At 41.9% G+C, this 23,435-nt stretch overlaps 1 protein-coding gene across 6 annotated transcripts in view; it reads right to left on the minus strand.

Moving 5' to 3' along the window:
- EIF2AK4 (eukaryotic translation initiation factor 2 alpha kinase 4) overlaps window positions 1-23,435 on the minus strand; it is a 122,166-nt gene that overhangs the window by 37,061 nt on the left and 61,670 nt on the right. For all 6 annotated transcript variants that reach the window (XR_010752022.1, XR_010752023.1, XM_066388511.1 and 3 more), the window contains 8 exons: window positions 21,637-21,759; window positions 18,649-18,753; window positions 16,455-16,509; window positions 14,907-14,986; window positions 12,107-12,208; window positions 10,737-10,790; window positions 2,645-2,881; window positions 669-744 (listed from right to left, as the gene is read on the minus strand). Coding sequence is in view for 4 of the 6 variants with exons in the window: in XM_066388511.1 (XP_066244608.1) it covers window positions 669-744; window positions 2,645-2,881; window positions 10,737-10,790; window positions 12,107-12,208; window positions 14,907-14,986; window positions 16,455-16,509; window positions 18,649-18,753; window positions 21,637-21,759 (832 nt within the window). In the remaining 2 variants the exon portion in view is untranslated. The remainder of the gene's footprint in view (window positions 1-668; window positions 745-2,644; window positions 2,882-10,736; window positions 10,791-12,106; window positions 12,209-14,906; window positions 14,987-16,454; window positions 16,510-18,648; window positions 18,754-21,636; window positions 21,760-23,435) is intronic.

The following is a 23,435-nucleotide window of genomic DNA, read 5'->3' on the forward strand; positions in this document are numbered from 1 at the left end:
GCGAAGATGGCCCGGGCGCTGGGGATGGCTCCTTGGCCTCTGAAGAGTGGCTCTGGTCACGGCAGAGCGACGCCCTGGAGGGGCAGAGCATCGCCCCCTGGTGGGCAGAGCGTCGCCCCTGGTGGGCGTGCCGGGTGGATCCCGGTCGGGCGCATGCGGGAGTCTGTCTGACTGTCTTTCCCTGTTTCCAGCTTCAGAAATAAGAAAAAAAAACAACAACAAAAAAAACCCTATCTTTTGGCCCTGGCCGGTTGGCTCAGTGGTAGAGCGTCGGCCTGGCGTGCAGAAGGCCCGGGTTCGATTCCCGGCCAGGGCACACAGGAGAAGCGCCCATCTGCTTCTCCACCCCTCCCCCTCTCCTTCCTCTCTGTCTCTCTCTTCCCCTCCCGCAGCCAAGGCTCCATTGGAGCAAAGATGGCCCGGGCTCTGGGGATGGCTCCTTGGCCTCTGCCCCAGGCGCTAGAGTGGCTCTGGTCGCGGCAGAGCAATGCCCGGAGGGGCAGAGCATCGCCCCCTGGTGGGCATGCCGGGTGGATCCCGGTCGGGCGCATGCGGGAGTCTGTCTGTCTCTCCCCGTTTCTAGCTTCAGAAAAATACAAAAAAAACAAAACAAAACAAAAAACCCCCTATCTTTTGAGAAGGCACATGATTTTTTTAAAAGGACATACCATGTCTTTTAAAGATGCGGACGATGGTTTCACACACATGCTGCTGTATCTTGGCTGCACGGATCGAAAAGCTGCCCTAAGGTATGACCAATTAAAATGTCATCAAAGCCTAATTAAAGGAATCACCTAAAATATTAATCTGTGGTTTGAAATCAGCATTATACTGCTTATACTGAGGATCATAGGAGAGATTTCAACAAGTTAGTCCCTCTTTGAATATATTCAGGGAAGAAGAAACCACAAAAGTCTTAAAATACACTTGCTTGAGGAGAGCAAAGTCCAAGCTCTTAACCAGGTTGATATCTGTTTTTCAGACACAGTCAGTCAAATAAGCACTTTATCCTCGTGGACTCTCAGGGTCACCACGGAGCAGTCAAACCCCGACCAGCATCATGCCCTCTCCCACATATTAAAGTGATTCACTATGGGCCCTGTGAAAAGCAAATGGCATTTAGATTTTTTTCTTTTAAGGTGAGAGGAAGAGAGATAGTGAGACAAACTCCTGCATGTGCCCCAAATGGGATCCATCCAGCAAACCCATCTGGGACGATGCTCAAGTTCTGAGCTATTTTTAGTGCCTGAGGCCAATGTGCTCCAAGGGAGCTGTTGTCAATGCCTGGGGCCACGCCTGAACCAACTGAGCCACTGGCTGTGGGAGGGGAAAAGGGAGAGGAGGAGAGGGAGGGAGAAGCAGATGGTTGCTTCTCCTGTGTGCCCTGACCAGAATCAAACCTGGGATGGCCATACACTGGGCTGACCCTCTATCCACTGAGCCACCAGCCAGGGCCAGAGTTGTTCACTTGTTCCTTATTAGAAAAAATAGTACCACCTGACCAGGCAGTGGTGCAGTGGATAGAGCATTGGCCTGGAATGCTGAAGACCAGGTTTGAAACACAAAGGTCGCCAGCTTGAACATGGGATCATAGACATGATTCTATGGTCGCTGGCTTGAAGCCCAAGATTGCTGGCTTGATCTCAAGGTCACTTAGGTCTGCTGGAGTCCCCCGCCCCCTGTCAAGGCACATATGAGAAAGCAATCAATGAACAACTAAGGTACTGCAATAAAGAATTGATGCTTCTCATCTCTTTCCCTTCCAGTCTGTCTGTCCCTGTCTGTTACTCTCTCACTAAAAAATAAAAAAAGTAGTACCATGTCACTAGAGAAAATTTAGAAACAACAAATAAGCAAAGACAAGAGTTACCCATAATTCTGTATCTTTCCAATATTGCCAGCCAACAAAATCTGCTTGGTTCCTAAAATATCTACTGACTTTCCACAAACCTTATCACTACTGCCTTTACTACTTTAAAATGACAATACTTGAAGCATACAGAAACATACATACCATGTAACAAAAAAATCTGCTATTCACCCACCCAATTTTATAAAATTTGAACATTTTGCTAATTATAATTTTTTCTTTCTTTTTTTAAAATAAAACATTGATAGCTCCCAAAGTTGGCTAAGCTTCAGAAACTATCTGGGAGCTTTTAAACAGATTTTTTAAAAAAAATTTTATTTATTCATTTTAGGGAGAGAGACAAAGAGAGATAGAGAGAAGCAGAGAGAGAGAGAGAGAGAGAGAGAGAGAGAGAGAGAGAGGAGGGGGGAGCAGGAAGCATCAACTCTCATATGTGCCTTGACCAGGCAAGCCCAGGGTTTCGAACTGGCAACCTCAGCATTCCAAGTCAACGCTTTACCCACTGCACCACCACAGGCCAGGCCCTTAAAGAGATTCTTGAAGTTCCTCACACCTGGAGATTCTGTTCCTGGAAAGGGTCAGGGATTCCTTCAAGTGAGTGATGAAAAGTCTGGTTCTTCCCAGAATAATGCATATGCACACATTTTACATACATAGACTTCAGATTAAGAATTTATGTTGGAGGCCTTAAAGGAATCCATGAAAAATAAGAAACTGACTTGAGCCTTCTGTGATCCAGCTTAAGCTCTTAATCGGAGCCTGGCTGAAACCCACCTTTAGTATGTCGCTGTCATAGGTGTAATCGATGGCAGGAGGGATGCGCTGGGAGAAGATCTGGGCCATCATGGTGCGATAAGCCTTCCCGTCCACATTGGCCAAGGTGTGGTGCAGCACCTCGTGCAGCTCTGACTCCTCCATCTGCGGCGGGGGCAGCAGCTCACTTCTGAGCAGTTCTGTGGCTGTGGGACGCTTAGCTGGATCGTGGTTCAACAGCCAGGAAATGACGGATTTCTGTAACAAAACCCAGGCATACTGGTCATGGGAAGCAACAGATGATGCTCAGGAAATCTCCTAACAAGCTGGTGGTGGGTTCCAGTCAAAGAAAAGATACCACACTTCTTGTACTTAGTGGGTGCATTTTAATTTCTGAAGTCTCTGAATTTGTCATTTCCCCCCTGCACTTCAATATGGCTACAGTATTGTGCAACAAAGTAATAATATGAGTATTTCTTAAGATAGAGGCCCTTTTTATTTTATTTTTTTTGTCATAGATGAACCAAAAAATCCTCAATAACTAATTGGAAGCAGAATTTAGGACTTTTAACCTTTTGAGTAGAGTTTTTTTCATGCTCGCTGATTCCCGGGAGTGAGTTCTTTTTCAAAAAATGAAATTAGTTACAGTTTTATTAACTTAAAATCATGTTTGTTTGGTAACCAATTTATGGAAACAAGAAGAACAAACACTTGCCTTCTTTTAATGTTGCCTTACACATTTTTAAAATAAAATTTTTTGTACAATCATTTTCTGGATGGTCAGGAGGCACGAGGATGTACATGAATGTTCGTACTACTCAAAGTGTTAAACACACAAAATATTGTATCCAAAAAAAGTGAGAATGTAAAACAAATACCTTTAAATGTCTAATTTTAGTAGAAATTATAATGTGTAGTAACTGCTGGAATACTTAAAGCAGTATAAAACATTTTGCTTTTATTTTTTCTTTCCCATTTGTTATCTATATCGATACCATTTCCTTGAATTCTCTTGATTTATGTTACTCTGTACCTTCATAGCTAATACCTCATGAAGGAGCAAACAATTTGAAAGCAATATAAAGGCCCTGGCCGGTTGGTTCAGTAGTAGAGCATCAGTCAGACATGGGGAAGTTTGGGTTCGATTCCTGGTCAGGGCACACATCAGAAGTGACCATATGCTTCTCCACCCTTCCCCTTTCTTTTTCTTTTTATTTATTTATTTATTTATTTATTTTATTTTTTTCTGAAGCTGGAAACGGGGAGAGAGAGTCAGACAGACTATCGCATGCGCCCGACCGGGATCCACCCGGCACGCCCACCAGGGGCGACGCTCTGCCCACCAGGGGGTGATGCTCTGCCCCTCCGGGGCGTCGCTCTGCCACGACCAGAGCCACTCTAGCACCTGGGGCAGAGGCCAAGGAGCCATCCCCAGCGCCTGGGCCATCTTTGCTCCAATGGAGCCTTGGCTGCGGGAGGGGAAGAGAGAGACAGAGAGGAAGGAGGGGGTGGGGGTGGAGAAGCAAATGGGCGCTTCTCCTATGTGCCCTGGCCGGGAATCGAACCCAGGTCCCCTGCACGCCAGGCCGACGCTCTACCGCTGAGCCAACCGGCCAGGGCCTCCACCCTTCCCCTTTCTCTCTCTCTCTTTTCCTCCCACAGCCATCGCTCAAATGGTTTGAGCAAGTTGGCTCCAGATGCTTATGATGGCTCCATGGCCTCCCCTCAGGCACTAAAATAGCCCAGTTGCTGAGCAATGACTCCAGACGGGCAGAGCATCAGCCCCGGATGGGGGTAGTTGGGTGGATCCAGTTGGGGTGCATGCAGGAGTCTGTCTTTCTGCTTCCCCACCTCTCACTTAAAAAGAAAAGGTAATATAAACCTCTAAATGTTCCTTAATGATTCTTTAATTCTCTTGTTTATAATAAGGGTTTATAAGGAGTTAGAGCAGGGGTCGGAAACCTTTTTGGCTGAGAGAGCCATGAACACCACATATTTTAAAATGTAATTCTGTGAGAACCATACAATATGTTTAACACTAAATACAAGAAAATGTGTGCATTTTATGTAATACCAACATTTTAAAGTACAATAGTCTCTGAATTATTTTTAATAATGTTGTTATGCTATTGCTAACCAGTGATGAATAAAGTACTTCTTACCACTAATGTGACTTCTGGTGCTGCATGGTTTTGCTGATGGCTTTGTAGTCTGGTTGATACGTGGTGAGGTTAAGCTTCATGCAGGCGTTGAGACTTCCATCTGTTAAACGTGATCGTAGGTTGGTCTTAACATTCTTTAGATGTGAGAAAGACTGCTCACATGCATACGTAGAGCCAAACATTGTCAGTACAGCAATACTCACACGCTGCAGTGTGTGGTATGTGACGGGAAGTGTGTTCCAAGTTTTGACAATCAGCTGGTCCGCGGGTTGAGGTTTTTTCATTTCTCCCCACTTGTGTTTGTTTGCTCACCAACTCTGCTTGCTGTCATGCAAGTCTTTCCAAATCTTCATTCAGTGACTTGAACTTATTCACCCACATGTCTGAGGCCTTCAGGTCTGTAGCTTATAGCTCAAAATCTCTGACGGAGACACTGGGGATGTAACTCAGGTCAGTGCTGTCCACTGTACACTCGTGTAGATGGGTGATGAACTTAAAAAGACGAGTGCGCTCATGAAATTCTCCAAAGCGCTCTTTGAATGACTGCAGGAGATTAGATGTGAAGCCCGCTAGCTGCTGGAGATCAAGATGTTGAGCAGGGTCACTTGCTGTGCATGCATCTTTAAACTCTCCCAGTTTTTCAAAGTGTAGTAAATGATCTGTTTCAATGTTGGCGATGAAGAGTTCCAGCTTGTTTTCAAATGCAAACTGCTTGTTGAAGGGATAAGACTGTATTTCCAACGCCTTGCATTTTCACATTGAGCTGATTCAGATGTTGTCATGTCCACGAGATAGTAGAATTTCAGGAGCCACTCAGTGTTAGCTAACTCAGGATGCTCGCTGTTTTTCATTTCAAGAAAAGTCTGGATTTCGCTCAGACAAGCCGCGAAACGGCTGAGCACCTTCCCTCTTGACAACCAATGCACATTGCTGTGCAGAAGCAGACCAGGATAATTATTCCCAACTTCATCCAGCAGTGTTTTAAACTGGCAATTATTTAAAGCTCGGGCAAAAATAAAGTTGACCACCGAAATGACCAGCGACATCACCTCACCAAGCTGCTCACCACACATCTGAGCACAAAGTGCCTCCTAATGTAGGATGCAGTGAAAACTTAGGATGGGTCTCTCTTCATGTTCACAAAGAAGCTCTATGAATCCTCTGTATTTCCCCACCATGCACGGAGCACCACCAGTACACACCAAAATAAGTTTATCCATCAGATTTTTTTCTTTAGCGAACTCAGTGAAAGGCTTGAATAAATCCTCCCCTCTTGTCTCTTCCATAGGCAAAACAGCAAGACTTTCCTCACGTAGTGTGTCACCGACAGCATACCTTGCAATCACGCTGAACTGGGATAAATGGCTTATGTCTGTTGACTCATCCAAAGCAAGACAAGAATGGTGCTGCATTTATGTCCTTCACTTGTGTGGCCTCAATTTGATTTGCCATCATGAAGGTACAATTGTGAACAGTTCTTGCCGACAGAGGCATGTCCTTTATTCGTTTGATTATCTTGTCTTTATCCGAAAAGTTGTCAAAAAATTCATTGGCAACATCAAGCATGAATGTTTTGGCATACTCCCCATCTGTGAATGGCTTTCTGTTTCTCTCAATTGCTAAAGCACCATTAAAATTAGCCTAATTCCAGTCACCTTGTTGGGTCCAAACACGGAGTTGCTGCTGACTAGCTTGCACTCTGCACAATAGCTTTTGACATGCTTTTTTCCTGCTGTCCCCCGCTGGACATTTCGATGCAAATGTAGTATGGTGTGTGTCAAAGTGCCACTTTATATTTGACTGTTTCATTGATGCAATTTTATCATTGCATATTAGACATACTGCAGAACCTGCTCTCTCCACAAAGGCGAATTCTTCTGTCCATTCCTGCTGAAAAGTACAATACTCATCTTTTTTTCTTTTAGCCATCTTCTTCGTCAAAAGGGTTTCTGCAATTAGCTAGCTGACTACTTGATTAAAAGGAGGGAAGTTTACTTCCTGACCTCACAATGACCCGTGTACGTTATGCATTATCCAATAAAAATTTGTTGTTGTCCTGGAGGACAGCTGTGATTGGCTCCAGCCACCCGCAACCATGAACATGAGTGGTAGGAAATGAATGGATTGTAATACATGAGAATGTTTTATATATTTTTTTAAATTTTTAATTTTTATTTATTTATTCGTTTTTTAGAGGAGAAAGAGAGAGAGAGAGAGAGAAAGGGGGGAGGAGCAGGAAGCATCAACTCCCATATGTGCCTTGACCAGGCAAGCCCAGGGCTTCAAACCAGCAACCTCAGCATTCCGGGTTGACGCTTTATCCACTGCACCACCACAGGTCAGGCAAGAATGTTTTATATTTTTAACGTTATTATTTTTAAAATAAAAGATCTGTCTGCGAGCCAGATGCAACCATTGAAAGAGCCACATCTGGCTTGCCAGCCATAGGTTCCCAACACCTGAGTTAAAAGATTATGTGAAGGCCCTGGCTGGTTGGCTCAGTGGTAGAGCGTCGGCCTGGCGTGTAGAAGTCCCGGGTTCGATTCCCGGCCAGGGCACACAGGAGAAGTGCCCACCTGCTTCTCCACCCCTCCCCCTCTCCTTCCTCTCTGTTTCTCTCTTCCCCTCCCGCAGCCGAGGCTCCATTGGAGCAAAGATGGCCCGGGCACTGGGGATGGCTCCTTGGCCTCTGCCCCAGGTGCTAGAGTGGCTCTGGTCGCAACAGAGCGATGCCCCGGAGGGACAGAGCGTTGCCCCCTGGTGGGCATGCTGGGTGGATCCCGGTCGGGCGCATGCGGGAGTCTGTCTGTCTCTCCTGTTTCTAGATTCAGAAAAATACCAAAAAAAAAAAAAAAAAAAAAATATATATATATATATATATATATTGAAAAGATTGTGAAATCAAAAATAAAATCTCAATTTTTAGATGAATCTTATTAAGCATTTTCTAATTATATATCTTTAATGTATGCTCCCCCCACCACCCCAACCCCCAAACTCTACCCCAGTCTTTTTATTATTTATTGATTTTAAGAGCGAGCAAGAGAAAGAGGGGGGAGAAGCAGGGAGCATCAACTTATAGCAGTTGCTTCCTATATATGCCTTGATTAGGTAAGCTCAGGGTTTCAAACTGATGACCTCAGCATTCCAGGATGACGCTTTATCCACTGCACCACCACAGGTCAGGGTCCTACCGCAGTCTTAGGCTGATATAAAACACAGGTAAATGCTCTTTGTATAAAAAAAGGAATTGACATGATAGAACTTTTATGAAAAGTTATGTCAAATTAAACTAGTAAAAACAATAGCTTAGCCCTGGTCTGATAGCTTGGTTGGTAGAGCATTGTCCTGAAGCGCAATTTGCCAGTTCAATCCATGATCAGGGCACAGAGAGAAACAGATTGATGTTCCTGTCTCTCTCTCCCTCCCCCCTTCCTCTTTCCCTAAAATTAAAAACAAACAACAACAAAAACCTCAATAGCCTATTCAGCAAAACAGACCCTGTAATACTTCTTAATTTTTGTGTGTGACAAACACTGTGTTACATTCATCTACAAGCATTTTCTCTTCTTTTTTTATTCACTGATAAGCAAGGAGGCAGACACACTACCACATGTGCCCCAACTGGGATCCACCTGACAAGCCCCCCATAGGGTGATGCTCTGCCCATCTGGGGTGTTGAACTGTTGCTCAGCAACTGAGCGCTTCTTAGGCTGTGGAGTCATCCTCAGTGCCTGGGCCAATGATTGGAGCCATGGCTGCAGGAGGAGGGGGGGGGGAGAGAGAGAGAGAGAGAGAGAGAGAGAGAGAGAGAGAGAGAGAGAGAGAGAGAGGCGTGGAAAAGCAGATGGCGCTTCTCCTGTGTGCCGTGCCTGGGAATTGAACCTGGGACTTCCACATGCCGGGCCAACACTCTACCAGTGAGCCATCCAGGCAAGACTACAAGCATTTTCTATGCTTGCTCCTTTCAAATGAAAAGTAATGACTACAATGTTTTGGAAAGTGGCAGTGGTGGTTTTGTAGTAAACTTTATATAGTCTAAACGCAAATGCTCAAGGGTACCCAATGAGTAGTTGTGATGGAGAATAATCACTGTTGTGAGAAATGGTTTGCACAGTTGCTCTCATGTTTGTAGTTTAATAAAGTTCCTGAGCTACTACAGCTGCCAACATGTGGAAATACTGTATAAGACTGATTTTGTTATAGGGAAAGGCTATGAAATAAACATTTTCGTTCTTTTTCTTTTTTAATGTTTATTTTATTGATTTTAGAGAGAGGAAGTAAGAGTAAGAGAGAGACAGGAACAGCGATCTGTTCCTGTATGTGCCCTGACTGGGGACAGAACTGTTAACCTCTGCCCTTGGGATGATGCTTTAACCAACTGTGCTATCTGGCCAGGGCGACATTTTCTTATGACATCCAGAAACACAGGAAATGACTCAGTTCAAAAAAATGATAACTAACACAACTCAATGTATTTCTTAATGGTTCTTTACTAATTCAATAGATGAGGCAGAATAGGTCCCTCTAGCCATTACTGTCATGTTTAAGCACTACTGAGTTACAGGATATTAGTGCTTCTATATAAATAAAAGGTATTTAATCTCTTTATTTTATAAGTGAGGAAAATAAAAGTCTAGAAAAGTGAATAGTCTGCCCAGATACATAATCAATAAGCAAGAAACAGTAAATAAATGCCATGTTCTAGCTAGGTTTCTAGTCTCAACATTACCACAGTCATGCACTGACTGCTTAAAGACAGGGATATGTTCTGAGAAATGACTCCACAGGCAATTTTGTCACTGTGAGAACATCACAGAGTGTACTCACGCAAACCTTGGTGGGATAGCCTATCGTAATTGAATGTTACACTTTTATACAAATGGCAATGCAGTAGGTGTGTTTGCCCCACCCCCACCACAAACATGTGAGTGCTGAGCTGCACTAAAATGTTAAGATGGCTATGATGTCACTAGGCAATAGGAACTTTTTAGCTCCATTTTCATCTCAATGGGATCACTGTTGCATATTCATCCTTCGAGGTTTTTTTGTTTGTTTTAAAGATTTTATTTATTCAGTCTAGTGGGAGGGGGGCAGGAAGCATCAATTCCCATATGTGCCTTGACCAGGCAAGCCCAGGGTTTCAAACAGGTGACCTCAGCGTTGCAGGTTGTCACTTTATCCACTGTACAACCTCAGGTCAGGCCATGGGTTTTGTTGACCGAAACACTGTTATGTGACACATGACTGTCATTTAAGTAAGGAATTTTGCCATGATTATAATTGTTAAGAAAGGTCAGTTTAAGGAATAAATGTCCATATGGCAAGAGTATTAACTATGGAATGCTTCACTAAGACAAACCAACCAACTAAGAAAAAAATGTACACCAGAAGTACAATACACAAATTCACTAATAATTATTCTTTCATATTAGCTGAACGCCAATATTAACCTATGACAGGTTATATATACACACACTCAAGTGTTTATAGAATGAGGGAGAAATTATTTTGCTTTAAATTACTGTAACTTCAGACTGTCCAGTCCTCCCCTTTATAATATGAGCTCTTTGAACCACAAAACAGAACAAAATTATAGTTTTAAATTATTTTTCTTTTTTTGAAGTCCCAAGCTTTCTTTATAACAATGAGCTGTAAAACATCTCTCTTTTTTTTTAACAGCTAAGGCAAGGTTCCAAATAATATTTCAAAAGCACAATGAACCACACAAAAGAACTCTGTAGTCTGTTAATTTTCTATGCCAATCCTTGGCATTTTATGGTGTATTTCAAGTATAGTAATATTTGAAGTGCTTTATCTTTTCTTTTTTTTCCCCATGTTGTTCCCAGGACACCAGAGAATGAGTGTCAGAAGATTACTAATTGAAAAAGAAGAAAAACAGTAATTAAAACCCAGGAGAGAAGACACTATTTAAAGGACCAAAAAATTACCTGCTTTGTATGCTCTCCATCATCAAAGTCTTCTGGAAACTTAGGCGAAGCGGGCTGAAAGAAGATTACATTCAAATCAGCAAGTACTTGGCAGACTGCCACAGTAAAAGCATTTCTTTGCTAGAGGTAAGAAAACCAAATACAGACATAAAAATGGGCTAACAAGGGAACACTGAGGTGCTACCTTCTTGAAACCTGATGCTCATTCTTCCAAGTACATATGTATTTTAAAACCAACTTTACCCAAATGACAGCCTTGGTGATAGAAACCACTTTATCTCAGGATAAAGTATTTAAAAATCTAATGGTTTCAGAGAAAGACAAAGTAGCTTTATTAAACACACAGATGGAAAAAGGCAAAAGCGCCAATCCATCAACACAGAGTACGAGCAAAACATTAACTGAAACCTCTACTTCCCCAAAAGTTCTCACCTTTCTGGTAAATAAGACCCTAATCATGGCATTAACTTGACAGTTTAGATATTCTTGAAATGAGGGAACAAACATGAATTTTGACTGGAGAAAGGCATTTCATCAAACACAACTCACTAAGACCATCTCAAGTCAAGGGAAGGGCACAGTGATCGCTTTATTTACCCCTCTACTTTATGAGCGTGGTATTGGCCTTGTACTGATTGTTCTGACAATAAAATAGTTCAAGTGTTTTCCAAAACACTGTTTAGCTCTGCTCAGGAAGAAAGAAGACTCTCAATTATCTCTTGCTCATGAATATGTACATCTAAAATCACCCTCACCCGAACCTTGCTCTCCCCTTTCATCTTAATGCCTTTTCTAACGTGCCTCCTATGACCCCATGCACTGATAACCTTAGTGCCTTTCTAGTTTGGGCAATAACAAGGGCCAGGGTTAGTCCCAAGAACACAAATGAAAATTCCACTGGGGAAAAAATTCAAGTGGCTGATATTTTCCCAGACTCCTTTTGATTTCTGGTCACGGTGGTTTTCTTTAGGAACCAGTTGGAATCTTTAATTTCTAGAACTAAATATCCATCATTCTTATAACCCAGCCCTACTGCTGTAACTGCACTGATGTTATACAAAAATTCTTAAAGTCCTCCTCTGTTTTAAAATTAAGAGTAAATTTCTCAGGATACATTTAAAAAAGGAACTATAACCTAGCAATTTCTCCAAGTAGGATCTCTAAAAATAAACAAAACTGGAGTTTTTCATCATTGCAGGTGTGTAAGAGGTAGATTTCCATTTATTAGAAATATAGAAAATTATATATATTATAAATACCAGAAAAACACCTTGCATTGAATTCTGATGTCCATGCTAAGATTCAAGTTACTGGAAGAAAAAAAAATTCAGGCTACTGGTATTTGATGCACTAAAACACGTGATACATACATCTCTGAGCTGGCTGAGAACAAAGATCCTTTCTGAGGCTGTGACCATGGGGTGATAGGACATCTCAAAAAAGATGATTCCCAGGCTGAACAGGTCCACTTTCTGAAGAGGAAAAAGAATTATATTTAGAGAATCTTGATATGAAGTTTACCAGGGATTTATCTCATAAACACTGTTAACTGAAATTAAAGTTTGCATAAGTGAAAAACAAGACAATTAAACAGAAGAAATTTCAATATCTTCTAAAGAAACACAGGTATAAAGTATAGATGAGAATAAATATTTGGCATGACTTCTCAACATTTTTCTGGAATATTAATTGTAGCTGGTTTAGCTCTGCACACAGACATGGATAACCACTGGTCAACCATTGAGAATAATTACTGAAGAGCACGGACAACTGAGATGGGTCATAAGAATTTGCTTTGCATCTTTACTAATCTCAAAAGTGAAACATAGACCCAAATCCGCCCTTACCAGCAAAGATGAACTATTATTGACGGCAAAGCCACACTGGGGGGAGGGGGGGATGATGATAATGGCACAGGAAGATCATGTGACAAATCCTAACAAAATAAAGTGCAAATAAAGAAAAAGGTCAAGTCAGTGCAGTGCCAGCGAGGGAGCTGCCAAAGGGAGGACAACGTCCAGAAGGCAGTGTGCCCAAGGCCGCCGCGCTCAGCCCGCTTAGGGGCCTGGCCACAGGGACTGCACACAGGCACAGAAACCACTTTCAAGAAAAACTGAATGAGTGTGGATTCGAGGCTTAGCAGTGAGTTGGATTCAAGGCTTAGCAGGATAGCCTCTAATTACCACAAGTGACTTCCAAAGTCTTAAACAAACATTCAATGTGGAATTTCCTACACATGTTGGCTGTAAAAAATGTGGAACAGATAGAAAAATTCTGAGGATACAGCAGCAAGCACTCACATTCTCACCACTCAAGGGTAGCTACCACTGATGTCTAAGACGTGTCTACTTTGTGCTCTTTGAAATTAATACACACACATACGCACTATAAAACTACAACCATGTTATTACATATAACTTTTATTCTCTTACTACAGTAAGAGTATCTTTAAATACTGCATTATTTTTCTAAAACAAGCTTCTAAAACATGATTTTAATGACATACCGTATTCAAAACACATGTAAGTCCCATAATTTATTTAACTAGTTCCCTTTTACACTTCTGTCACTTTTTACTGTTATAAATAATACTATGGAGAATTCTTTTCACACTAATCCTTTTGGACTGTCCCTGGTTGTTGCCTTTTGGGTACATTTCAAAAGGTAGAACAGGTGGGCCAAAGAGTAGAACCCACTTAAGGATTTCGTCATGCTATCCCGAACTGCACTCAGAAAGAGGACACTGAAGGTCCCCTCGCACACCCAGTGTGAGCACATCTATCTCCCCACACCCTCACTCTAGATGGGTATTTGGAAGTCTGTCTCAACTCTCTGCCACTGGCCAGTGCTCCCTGTCAGAGCCAAAACCCAGGTTTGTGTTTCCATTACAAACCTAAAAACATGCTTTGTTGTGTACTGTCTGCCTAACATCTTTTTAAAACTTAGCTTTGCACTCTTGCCCTAAGTGATCTCATCAGTCATGGTTTTAGGTCCCATCTGTATGCTGATCACTCTCAAATTTTGTACCTCTGACTCTGACCTTTCTCAGTCTTGAGCCTCGAGTCTCTCACAGCCTACGGCACCTCTACAACTGGATTTCTCATGAGGCGTTTCAAACTCAACATGTCTCAAATGGAGTTTTCCTGCCACTTTCCCTCCTTCTCCCCATGTCCTTCCACAGATTTCCTCAACTCATTCACCTTCCCTTCCCCCAGCTGTCCCAGGCAGAAACCTGAGCAGTGTCCTCTTTTCCTTCCTTTTCCTCACCCAAGGAAAATCTGTCAATTCCTCCCAAAATGTATTTTGTATCAGCATGCTCCTCCCCACCCCCATGCTACCACTCTGCTGCCAGCCGTCAGCTGCTCCACCCCGACTTCTGCAAAGCCTCCAGCAGCAGCTAGCGTGAACTCTCCATCAGCTGCTCCACCCCGACTTCTGCAAAGCCTCCAGCAGCAACGAGCGTGAACTCTCGCTCAAGATCCTTCAGTGGCTTCCCTTGCACGTTCCTTATCTCGGCTGGGCTGGCCCTACGTGACCTGACTCCCCAGCTCCCTTCCCAGCTCTGAGTGCCTCTCCCCGATGCTCACCACACTGTAGCCACAGACTTTCTTCCCAGCTGCCTTGAGAGTGCCCAGTCTTCTCTTTATGCATGCTCCTACTGCTTTACCCCCTCTTCTCCTCCAAGGCATGCTCTAGCCTCCAAGTTTGCATAGCTTTTCCCTTCTCCTTTATCCTAAAAACCATCTACTTGGAAAAACTTTCTCTGGACTAATCTAAACATGTTGTCCCTATTGTTCTCCGGTCACTGTACTCCTTTTCTTCTTTGCTCTTACTGGATAAGCTTTCTGAGGGCTGGAATAAGATACATATCTGTCCTACTATCGACTTCTGTTCCTGGGGCCTGGCCTGGAACCAGGTTAGTTCAAGTCTCTGAATGGGTGAAGGGACTGCAAGCTATCTCGGGAGCAACTGTGCCAGCTTCAGTCACTCATCTTGGGCAAAACATGTCCCATTTAGTGTTACTCAATATATATGTGTATATATATCAAGTGAATAAATGTTCCTGATTATTTCAGCTGCTAGCTAAACCCCAAATACCACAACCTTGATGTGTTTACTATTATCTTACTCTTGAGACCTTCCTTTCTCTCCCAAAAGCTTCCGCTTTACCTGGTTGTACGCAGATTTGGTGCTTCCTTGGACCTCTGGGCTTACATACAGAGCAGTGCCAACCATTCCGGTCAAACGACCTACGTGGAAGAAGTGAGAAGAGGCATTCTAATAATAAGACTCAGAGGTGTGGCAAACTTTTACTAAAAAAATAGGTTTCTTCAGAGTGAGGCATGATCTGTTAATTGTTTACATTATTCACAGGAAGCAGTAGTGTGCATTTCATAAAGCGATTAACACTAAGTCACCTATGGCTCTCCTTCCATTCCACACAGGATGTCTCTGCTGTTGCAGAGGAGAGGCAGTGCCAGACAGAAGACCGGGGTGGCCCAGGGCACAAGGTCAACTCACATTACCACATGCAGTCAAAGTGTAACTGTCTACCCATGGGAGCCAATTATTCTAACTGAAGCTCTTATGTTTTGGCTTTCTGAAAAAAAAATTAAAACAGTAAAAGAAAAAGATGATTAAAGTGTTTTCATAATTTTGTTAATTTAATGAATAATTATAATTTGCTTTAGAATGAAATCTTTACAAATGAAAAACAGGTTTCAGATTAAGATATTTTATACTGTATTGCATGCTTAAAATTTTCCTTAGAGGATAGATCTTATGTTGAGTTCTTATCACAAAATAAATAGGCAAGTAAATAAATAATAACACCACCAACAAATAAAAGGGCAGGAGAAAACTTTCGTAGGTGATGGATATGTTTATGGCGTAGATTATGGTGACAGTTTCATGGGTGTATATATATCGCTAAAGTCCTAAGGCTATACACATTATATATTTTTGTATGTAAAAAAAATGAGTGTAAAAAAGAAATTAAGTGGCCTTTTTGTTTTGTTTTGTTTTTTTGACAGAGAGAGTCAGAGAGAAGGACAGATAGAGATAGGAAGGGAGAGAGATGAGAAGCATCAATTCTTCATTGCGGCACCTTAGTTGTTCATTGATTGCTTTCTCTTACGTGCCTTGACCGGGGGGCTACAACAGAGTGAGTGACCCATTGTTCAAGCCAGCAACCTTTGGGCTCAAGCCAGCGAATATGGGGTCATGTCTGTGGTCCCATTCTCAAGTTAGCGACCCCGTGCTCAAGCCGGATGAGTCTGTGCTTAAGTGGGCGACCTTGGGGTTTCGAACCTGGGTCCTCTACATCCCAGTCCGATGCTCTGTCCACTATGCCAGTGGTCCCCAACCTTTTTTGGGCCATGGACTGGTTTAATGTCAGAAAATATTTTCATGGACCGGCCTTTAGGGTGGGACAGATAAATGTATCACGTGACCGAGACAAGCGTCAAGAGTGAGTCTTAGACAGATGTAACAGAGGAAATCTGGTCATTTTTTAAAAATAAAACATTGTTCAGACTTAAATATAAATAAAACAGAAATAATGTAAATTATTTATTCTTTCTCTGCGGACCGGTACCAAATGGCCCACGTACTGGTACCGGTCCGCGGCCGGGGGTTGAGGATCACTACACTTCTCCACTGCCTGGGTAGGCTGTGGTATGTTTTATAATATTCATGAATTAAATGTAGTGGATTTACCTGAAGTGTCTGATTTAATTAAGTGATCTGATGCATCATCTTGTTTGCCATCAGCCTAAAAATACAAGTAAGCCAAATATCACATTAAATTGTTATATTATTACATTTCTAAATGAAGACTGAATAAAAATATACAGAAACCAAAATAATTATAATAATGCTTTGTTTTGAGCTTTCAATTTTTTAATTCAGTTGGCCTGCTAATGCAGAGCTTACCAGAACCCAGTAAGATCAAGAAGGCAATTCACTATAGAACTTTGTGGCAAAAATCTCTGGAAGCCTATAGAAGCAGAAGCCAAAACAGAGTCTATTTACTAGAAAGAGTAAGAATATATTCACAACCACCACTACCACCTCACTTTCTAACTTTCTTATTTATCTGGGTCAGCTTTTATTCTTTTTTCCCTGGAGCCTGGTCACCAAATCTATTCCACTATCACTGCTAACACCTCTCAAGTAGCCTCACCGTCTTCCACTGTGTCTGTGACAGTGTTGCCTCACAGATGAACCCAAATCACGATTTTGCTGATGCCACTCCACAGGTTGCTATTACAAGCACCGTCATTAATGCTAGCACCTTTAACATTCTCGATGTTAGGCACTGTCCAGGAGCTTTAGCTATACTGCTCACAAAAATTAAAGGGTATTTTATCGCTTCATACTCATCTTGAAATATCTCCTAATTTTTGTGAGCAGTATACTTATTTTACCCTGCTGACAACTCTCTAAAGTAGGTACTAGTATTAGGCACCTTTTACAAATGAGTTATTGAGAGGTTAACTAGTCCAATGTCACACCACAAAGAAGTGACACAGACAGGATTCTAGCCCAGGCCAGTAGGCCTCCAGAGCTTTGCTCTTATCTACCTGACTATATAAGCGTTCCAGAAAGCAAGTTAAATTCTTCAGTTTTGAGATCAAGACCCCATCATTTAGCCCTTCCTGGTCCTAGCACCCTTCAAAATGCCCTGTTCTGGTCAGGACCATGTTCTTACTGTGCCCCTTCCATTTTCTCCTTCTCTGCTCCTTTCAACCTCTCCTTCTAATTTAGCCTCAATTTACCATTTATCCAAATGGATTATTTACCATGAACCCAATTCCTCTTTTATTTTCTCTGACCACCCTTAGAATTAGCAGCATTTACCACAGATTTTGATACTTACTAATTCAGGCTTCCAATGTCAAGTTATACTCTTCCTCTGGCAGTCAGGGTCTGCCACCTACAAGACTCCCAACCCTCTAGCATCTTCTCACTGCTCTCCTACACTTCATAGTTTCAACCAACCAGACAGAATGCCTGCTGCTCACCCAGGGCTTATGCGGTTTTTGCTGGAATCCCCTATCCTGGTGTCACCATGCCTTGCCCTCAAGCTTGGCCTGCTAGGCCCTCACCAATCCTTTAAAGCACATTTGAAGTAGTTTTTTCTTTTCTTTTCTTTTCTTTTTTCTTTTCCTTTCCTTTCCTTTTCTTTTCTTCTCTCTCTCTCTCTCTGTCTCTGTCTCTTTCTTTCACTGATGTTAGAGAGAAGTGAGGGAGAGAGACAAACAGAAACATCAATCTGTTCCTGTATGTGCCCTGACCAGGGGCTGTACTGGCAACCTCTGCACTTCTGGGACGATGCTCTAACCAACCGAGCTATCCGGCCAAGGCAGTGCTATTTTCTTTATATCCAGCCTTTCTTGATCCTCATAATCATATGTAAACTTTCTCCTGTCTTTAACTCTTATATCACTATTTTGCCCACTTCACATTATTCTAGCTTTGTATGTTAAACAACTACTCTACTATGTTGTAAAGAACAAAAACCTGTGGATTATATGTGTCCGGGAGTGGTGCTTTATATTTCCTTTAACTAAAAGCCCCTCATGTGCAAAGCATTTAGCCCCAGTACCTGATACGGTAAACCAAAATACAAATTATTTCATCAAGTATTATATGCCTTTGACCTAAACATCAACATAACATAATTATGTCCTAAATTATGTCCCTCAAATGGAATATATTCACTAAAATATATTCGCAAGTTCAAAGTGTAAAAGATCATCTGCAGCTTACCCTACAGACTTGTGCCATTTCTTGGGGATTACACAGCAGAGTTCAGTGAACTCATTATTATCCTGTCTTCTAACATTTTCATGATATTCAAGGCATTTAGGTCCATTTTCAGGCACAACCTAATTTAAAAAATACTCACAGCAAAGGCTAGATGATCTGTCGCCAAACCAAAATCACCTATTTTTACATGGTCATCAGAATCCAAAAAAATGTTGACAGGCTTCAAATCCCGGTGAATCATTCCCTGACAGAAGAGAGCAAAGAAACCAAATTGATTGATTGATTGATTGATTGACTGATTTCAGCTAGGGAGGAAGGGAGAGAAAGAAACAGGAACAGAGAGATGTTCCTGTATGTGCCGATTGGGGCTCAAACTGGCAACCTCTGTACTTTGAAATGATGGTCTAACCCAGGGGTCTCAAACTCGCGGCCCGCCGAACAATTTTGTACTGATTTTTTTTTGTTTTCAACTGCAGTGAGAAAAGTGTTGCGTAACAGTTGCCTTTTGAAGACCTAGTGCGGCCCGCTGAACGGCTGTGATCTTGCTCTGCGGCCCACATTCTGAGTTGAGTTTGAGACCCCTGGTCTAACCAATAGAGCTATTAGGCCAGGGCAAAACCAAATTTATAGTTATACCTGTTTCCTAATTTGAAAGGCCAATGCAGTGACAAAATTGGATGAGCCTACTCCCACAGACCATACTGGTCCAGGCTGTTGATCCTCTGCAGTGCTTCTTGACTGGCCTGTCAATGACCTTGCCACAATCTCCCAGTCTACCAGTAAGTCCCCTCTACCAGGTTCACAATTTTCTTTCTCTCTGCTGCATCTCAAGACCCCTGCTCTCATCAGGCAGTCACACACCATTTTCAATCTTTCTTCTATTCCTTTCTTCACACTATTTCCCCTGCCTAGGAAATTCTGGACGACGCCCCAACCAACCGAGCCACCTGGCCAGGGCATACCTGGGAAATTCTTGCTTCTCCCTACTTATCTGAATTGTACCAACATTTATAAGTGCCAGCTCATTCATGAAACCTTCCATAGTAATTCTAATACTTCAACTTCGTATCCCCAGCTCACATGGAAGGTACGCAATGATTATTTGTTACATGAACATGCTTTCTCCCCTTCCTAATGGCGTTTCTCACAATGCTTATTGTTTCAGGTACTATAATACAGAAGATAATTAAATATAATAAAAACACATTGTGTGATCTTTTACCATAACACAAAACTAAGTTTTGGCTCTCTCAGAAAACAAGAAGCACTTCTCAAGTATGGAGTTTGTCATATACTCATGCCTCTCTGTATTTCCAGGTGGCACAATGTTAGATACCAACAAATGATTAGTACATAGTGAGCAAATTAGATCAAGAGAAGAGAGCACACAGGCAAGGTTGTCAGACCCCAGGATGATGTCACAATAAGAGAGTTCTGGGGCCCTCATTAGAACTCATTGTTAGGCCTGATCTGTGGTGGCGCAGTGGATAGAGTGTCAAACTGGAATGCTGAGGTCGCCAGTTCAAGACCCTGGCTTGCCTGGTCAAGGCACATATGGGAGTTGATGCTTCCTGCTCCTCCCACCCCTCTCTCTCCTCTCTAAAATAAATTAATATAATCTTAAAAACACACACACACAAAAATCATTGTAATTTCCAGGCTTATAAATTCTGTTTCCATCAAATCATTTATAAACTACACATTTTAAATGTATAAATTATAGTCCTGGCTTTTTAGTAGAAATATGGTACAGTATAAATATTTTGAGATTAAAGAAAATTGAGACCAAAAAAAAAGACTTATTTACACTGGCCAATGCATCAGACAATTCCAAGTTTTTTAAAAAGTAAGGAGTGTTTCATCCTGAAGCTAGGCCCATTATATTGTAATGGCAAGTTCTAGCTTTAAAATAGTATTTTATACATGTGGCAAACCATGTTACTCAAAAAGTCCCATCTCTTGTCCTTGCTAGATGACCTTCTGGTTCCTCCATATTCCTAGGAAGGTTGGCATGTACCAGTCACACTCTTACTTTATTCTAAACCGATCTAGGAATCATCCTCACATTCCATGCAAACTCATGTATTTCCTCCTAACTCAGAGGTTGGCAAACTCTTTTTGTAAAAGATCAGAAAGTCAATAGTTTAGACTGTATGAGCCATAGAATCTCTGTGGCAACCACTCAGCTCTACATTGTAGCACAGAAACAGCCCTAGGCAACATGTGAACAAAATGAGCACAACACTTTATTTATGGATTCAGAATTTTCATGTGTCATGAAATATTATTCTTTTGATTTTTTTGGTAATAACCACTTAAAAATGTAAAAACCACTCTTTGTTCACAGGCCAGGCTATATAAATGGTGGGTTGGATTAGACCTGTGGGCCACAGTTTGTTACTCCTTGTTCTAACCTTCAATACTTGATTTTTTAAACAAATTTTATTTATTGATTTTGAGAGAGAGAGAGACAGATAGAAACATCTATCTGTTCCTGTATGTACCCTGACTGGGGTTTGAACCTGCAACCTTTGTATATTAGGATGATGCTCTAACCAAAACATCTATCCAGCCAGGGCTTCAATTTTCTTTTTCATTCATTCTTTCTTTTTTTTGAAAGTGAAAGGAGGGGAGACAAGTGATGCAGACTCCTTCATGCACCCCAACCGGGAACCACCCAGCAATCCATCTGGGGCCGATGATTGAGTACCCAGTTATCTTTAGCACCTGAGGCTGATGTGCTCCAAGAGCTATCTGCAATGCCCCGGTCAACGCTCTAACCAATCGAGCCACTGGCTATAGGAGGGGAAGAGGGAAAGAAGGGGAGAGGGAGGAGGTGAGAAGCAGATGGTTGCTTCTCCTGTGTGCCCTGACTGGGAATTGAACCCGGGACATTCATACACTGGGCGAAGAGCCAGGACTCAATATTTTCTTTTAATTTTGAATTTCTGTATTATTTTCTTGTGTTTTGATGCACTGTTCTAGTTCCTATATAGATTATTTCAATATACCTACAGTTTTCCCTCTATTTCTGTTTTTCTTCAATCTTACATTATTTGGTTCTTTTATTTGATCCTAAATTTTATATAAAGACAAGTTTTCAGATATGAAATATTGTAAAGTTTACTTTCTCATGGATGTATGCCAATCCATCCAGAATCTCTCGGAAAAGCCTCCAGAGTCTGAGGGTGTCCTGATGCAGCCCCTGGTCAATGGTGTCCCGCAGAGTGCTCTTCTCACAGTACTCCATCTGCAGACAAGGACAGACCCGCGGCGCTTACACAAGACGTCTGACTAAGGAGAACAACTGCAATTAGTGTACTCCCTCCTGTTAAAATAGAGACCACAGAATCCAAATAGTTATGGAAAAGGCTTGATTCTTTTTTAACTAAAAAAAGAAACCATCTATTAAAAAAAGAGTATTAACTACTCAGCCATAAGAAATGATGACATCAGATCATTTACAGCAAAATGGTGGGATCTTGATAACATTATACGGAGTGAAATAAGTAAATCAGAAAAAAACAAGAACTACATGATTCCATACATTGGTGGAACATAAAAACAAGACTAAGAGACATGGACAAGAGTGTGGTGGTTACCAGGGGTGGGGGGAGGGAGGATGCAGGAGGGAGGGAGGGAGAGAGTTAGGGGGAGGGGGAGGGGCACAGAGAAAACTAGACAGAGGGTGACGGAGGACAATCTGACTCTGGGCGAGGGGTATGCAACATAATTTAATGACAAGATAACCTAGACATGTTTTCTTTGAATATATGTATCCTGATTTATTAATGTCATCCCATTAACATTAATAAAAATTTATTTAAAAAAAAAGAGTATTAAAAAAACTGAGGAGAAAACATACATAATCTTAGCCTCCTAACATCACCAGTTTTTCATATTACCGTTTATTTAAAAAATAACTCACTTGTTTAAATCCCTGTCACAACTACTGTGAAAAACAGAAGTATCATTTTATTTATTGATTTACAATTTTGTTTCTAAACCCAAATTTTCAAGAAGGGCTAATGAACCTAATGATATCATTAGTCTTTCTCATTTGTACATTAAATTAATAACAGTGACCTTCCAATCTAGAATACTATAAATATAAAAACATTCCAGAAAGGGCTCTATCTCACCCTTTAAGATATAACCTGCACTGATGCATAAGAAAAGAATGCATGCGGTGGTGCAGTGGATAGAGTGTTAGACTGGGATGCAGAGGACTCAGGTTTGAGACCCCGAGGTTGTTGGCTTGAGCACGAGCTCATCTGGTTTGAACAAGGTTCATCAGCTTCAGATTAAGGTCACTGGCTTGAGCAAGGGGTCACTCGCTCTGCTGTAGCCCCTGGTCAAGGTACATATGAGAAAGCAATCAATGAACAACTAAGGTGCCACACGAAGAATTGACGCTTCTCATCTCTTTCCCTTCCTGTCTGTCTGTCCCTATCTGTCCCTCTATCTCATTCTATCTCTGTCACACACACACAAAAAAGAATGCAGTATCATTCAAATCTTAAATCATCATGTAACACTTGATTTATGAAACTGGACTACAGATCAGACAAGTTCCAGGTTGAGATTTCTCATAAGGGACGATTTTACTGTTTTTAAAGAGAGGAACATCTCTCTCTCTCTCTCTTTTTTAGCGAGAGTGAGAGAGAGATAGGGACAGAAAGATGGGAAGGGAGAGAGATGAGAAGAAACGATTCTTCGTTGTAGCACCTTAGTTGTTCACTGATAGCTTTCTCATATGTGCTTTTACAGGGGTGGGTGGGGTGGGGTACAGCAAAGCCAGTGACCTCTTGCTCAAGCCAGCAACCTTTGGACTCAAGCCAGCGACCAGGGGTCATGTCTATGATCCCACACTCAAGCCAGCAACCTTGTGGTTTTGAACCTGGGTCCTCTGTGTCCCAGCCAAAG

The sequence above is a fragment of the Saccopteryx leptura genome, chromosome 6 (assembly GCF_036850995.1).
Source record: "Saccopteryx leptura isolate mSacLep1 chromosome 6, mSacLep1_pri_phased_curated, whole genome shotgun sequence".
Lineage (NCBI taxonomy): Eukaryota > Metazoa > Chordata > Mammalia > Chiroptera > Emballonuridae > Saccopteryx > Saccopteryx leptura.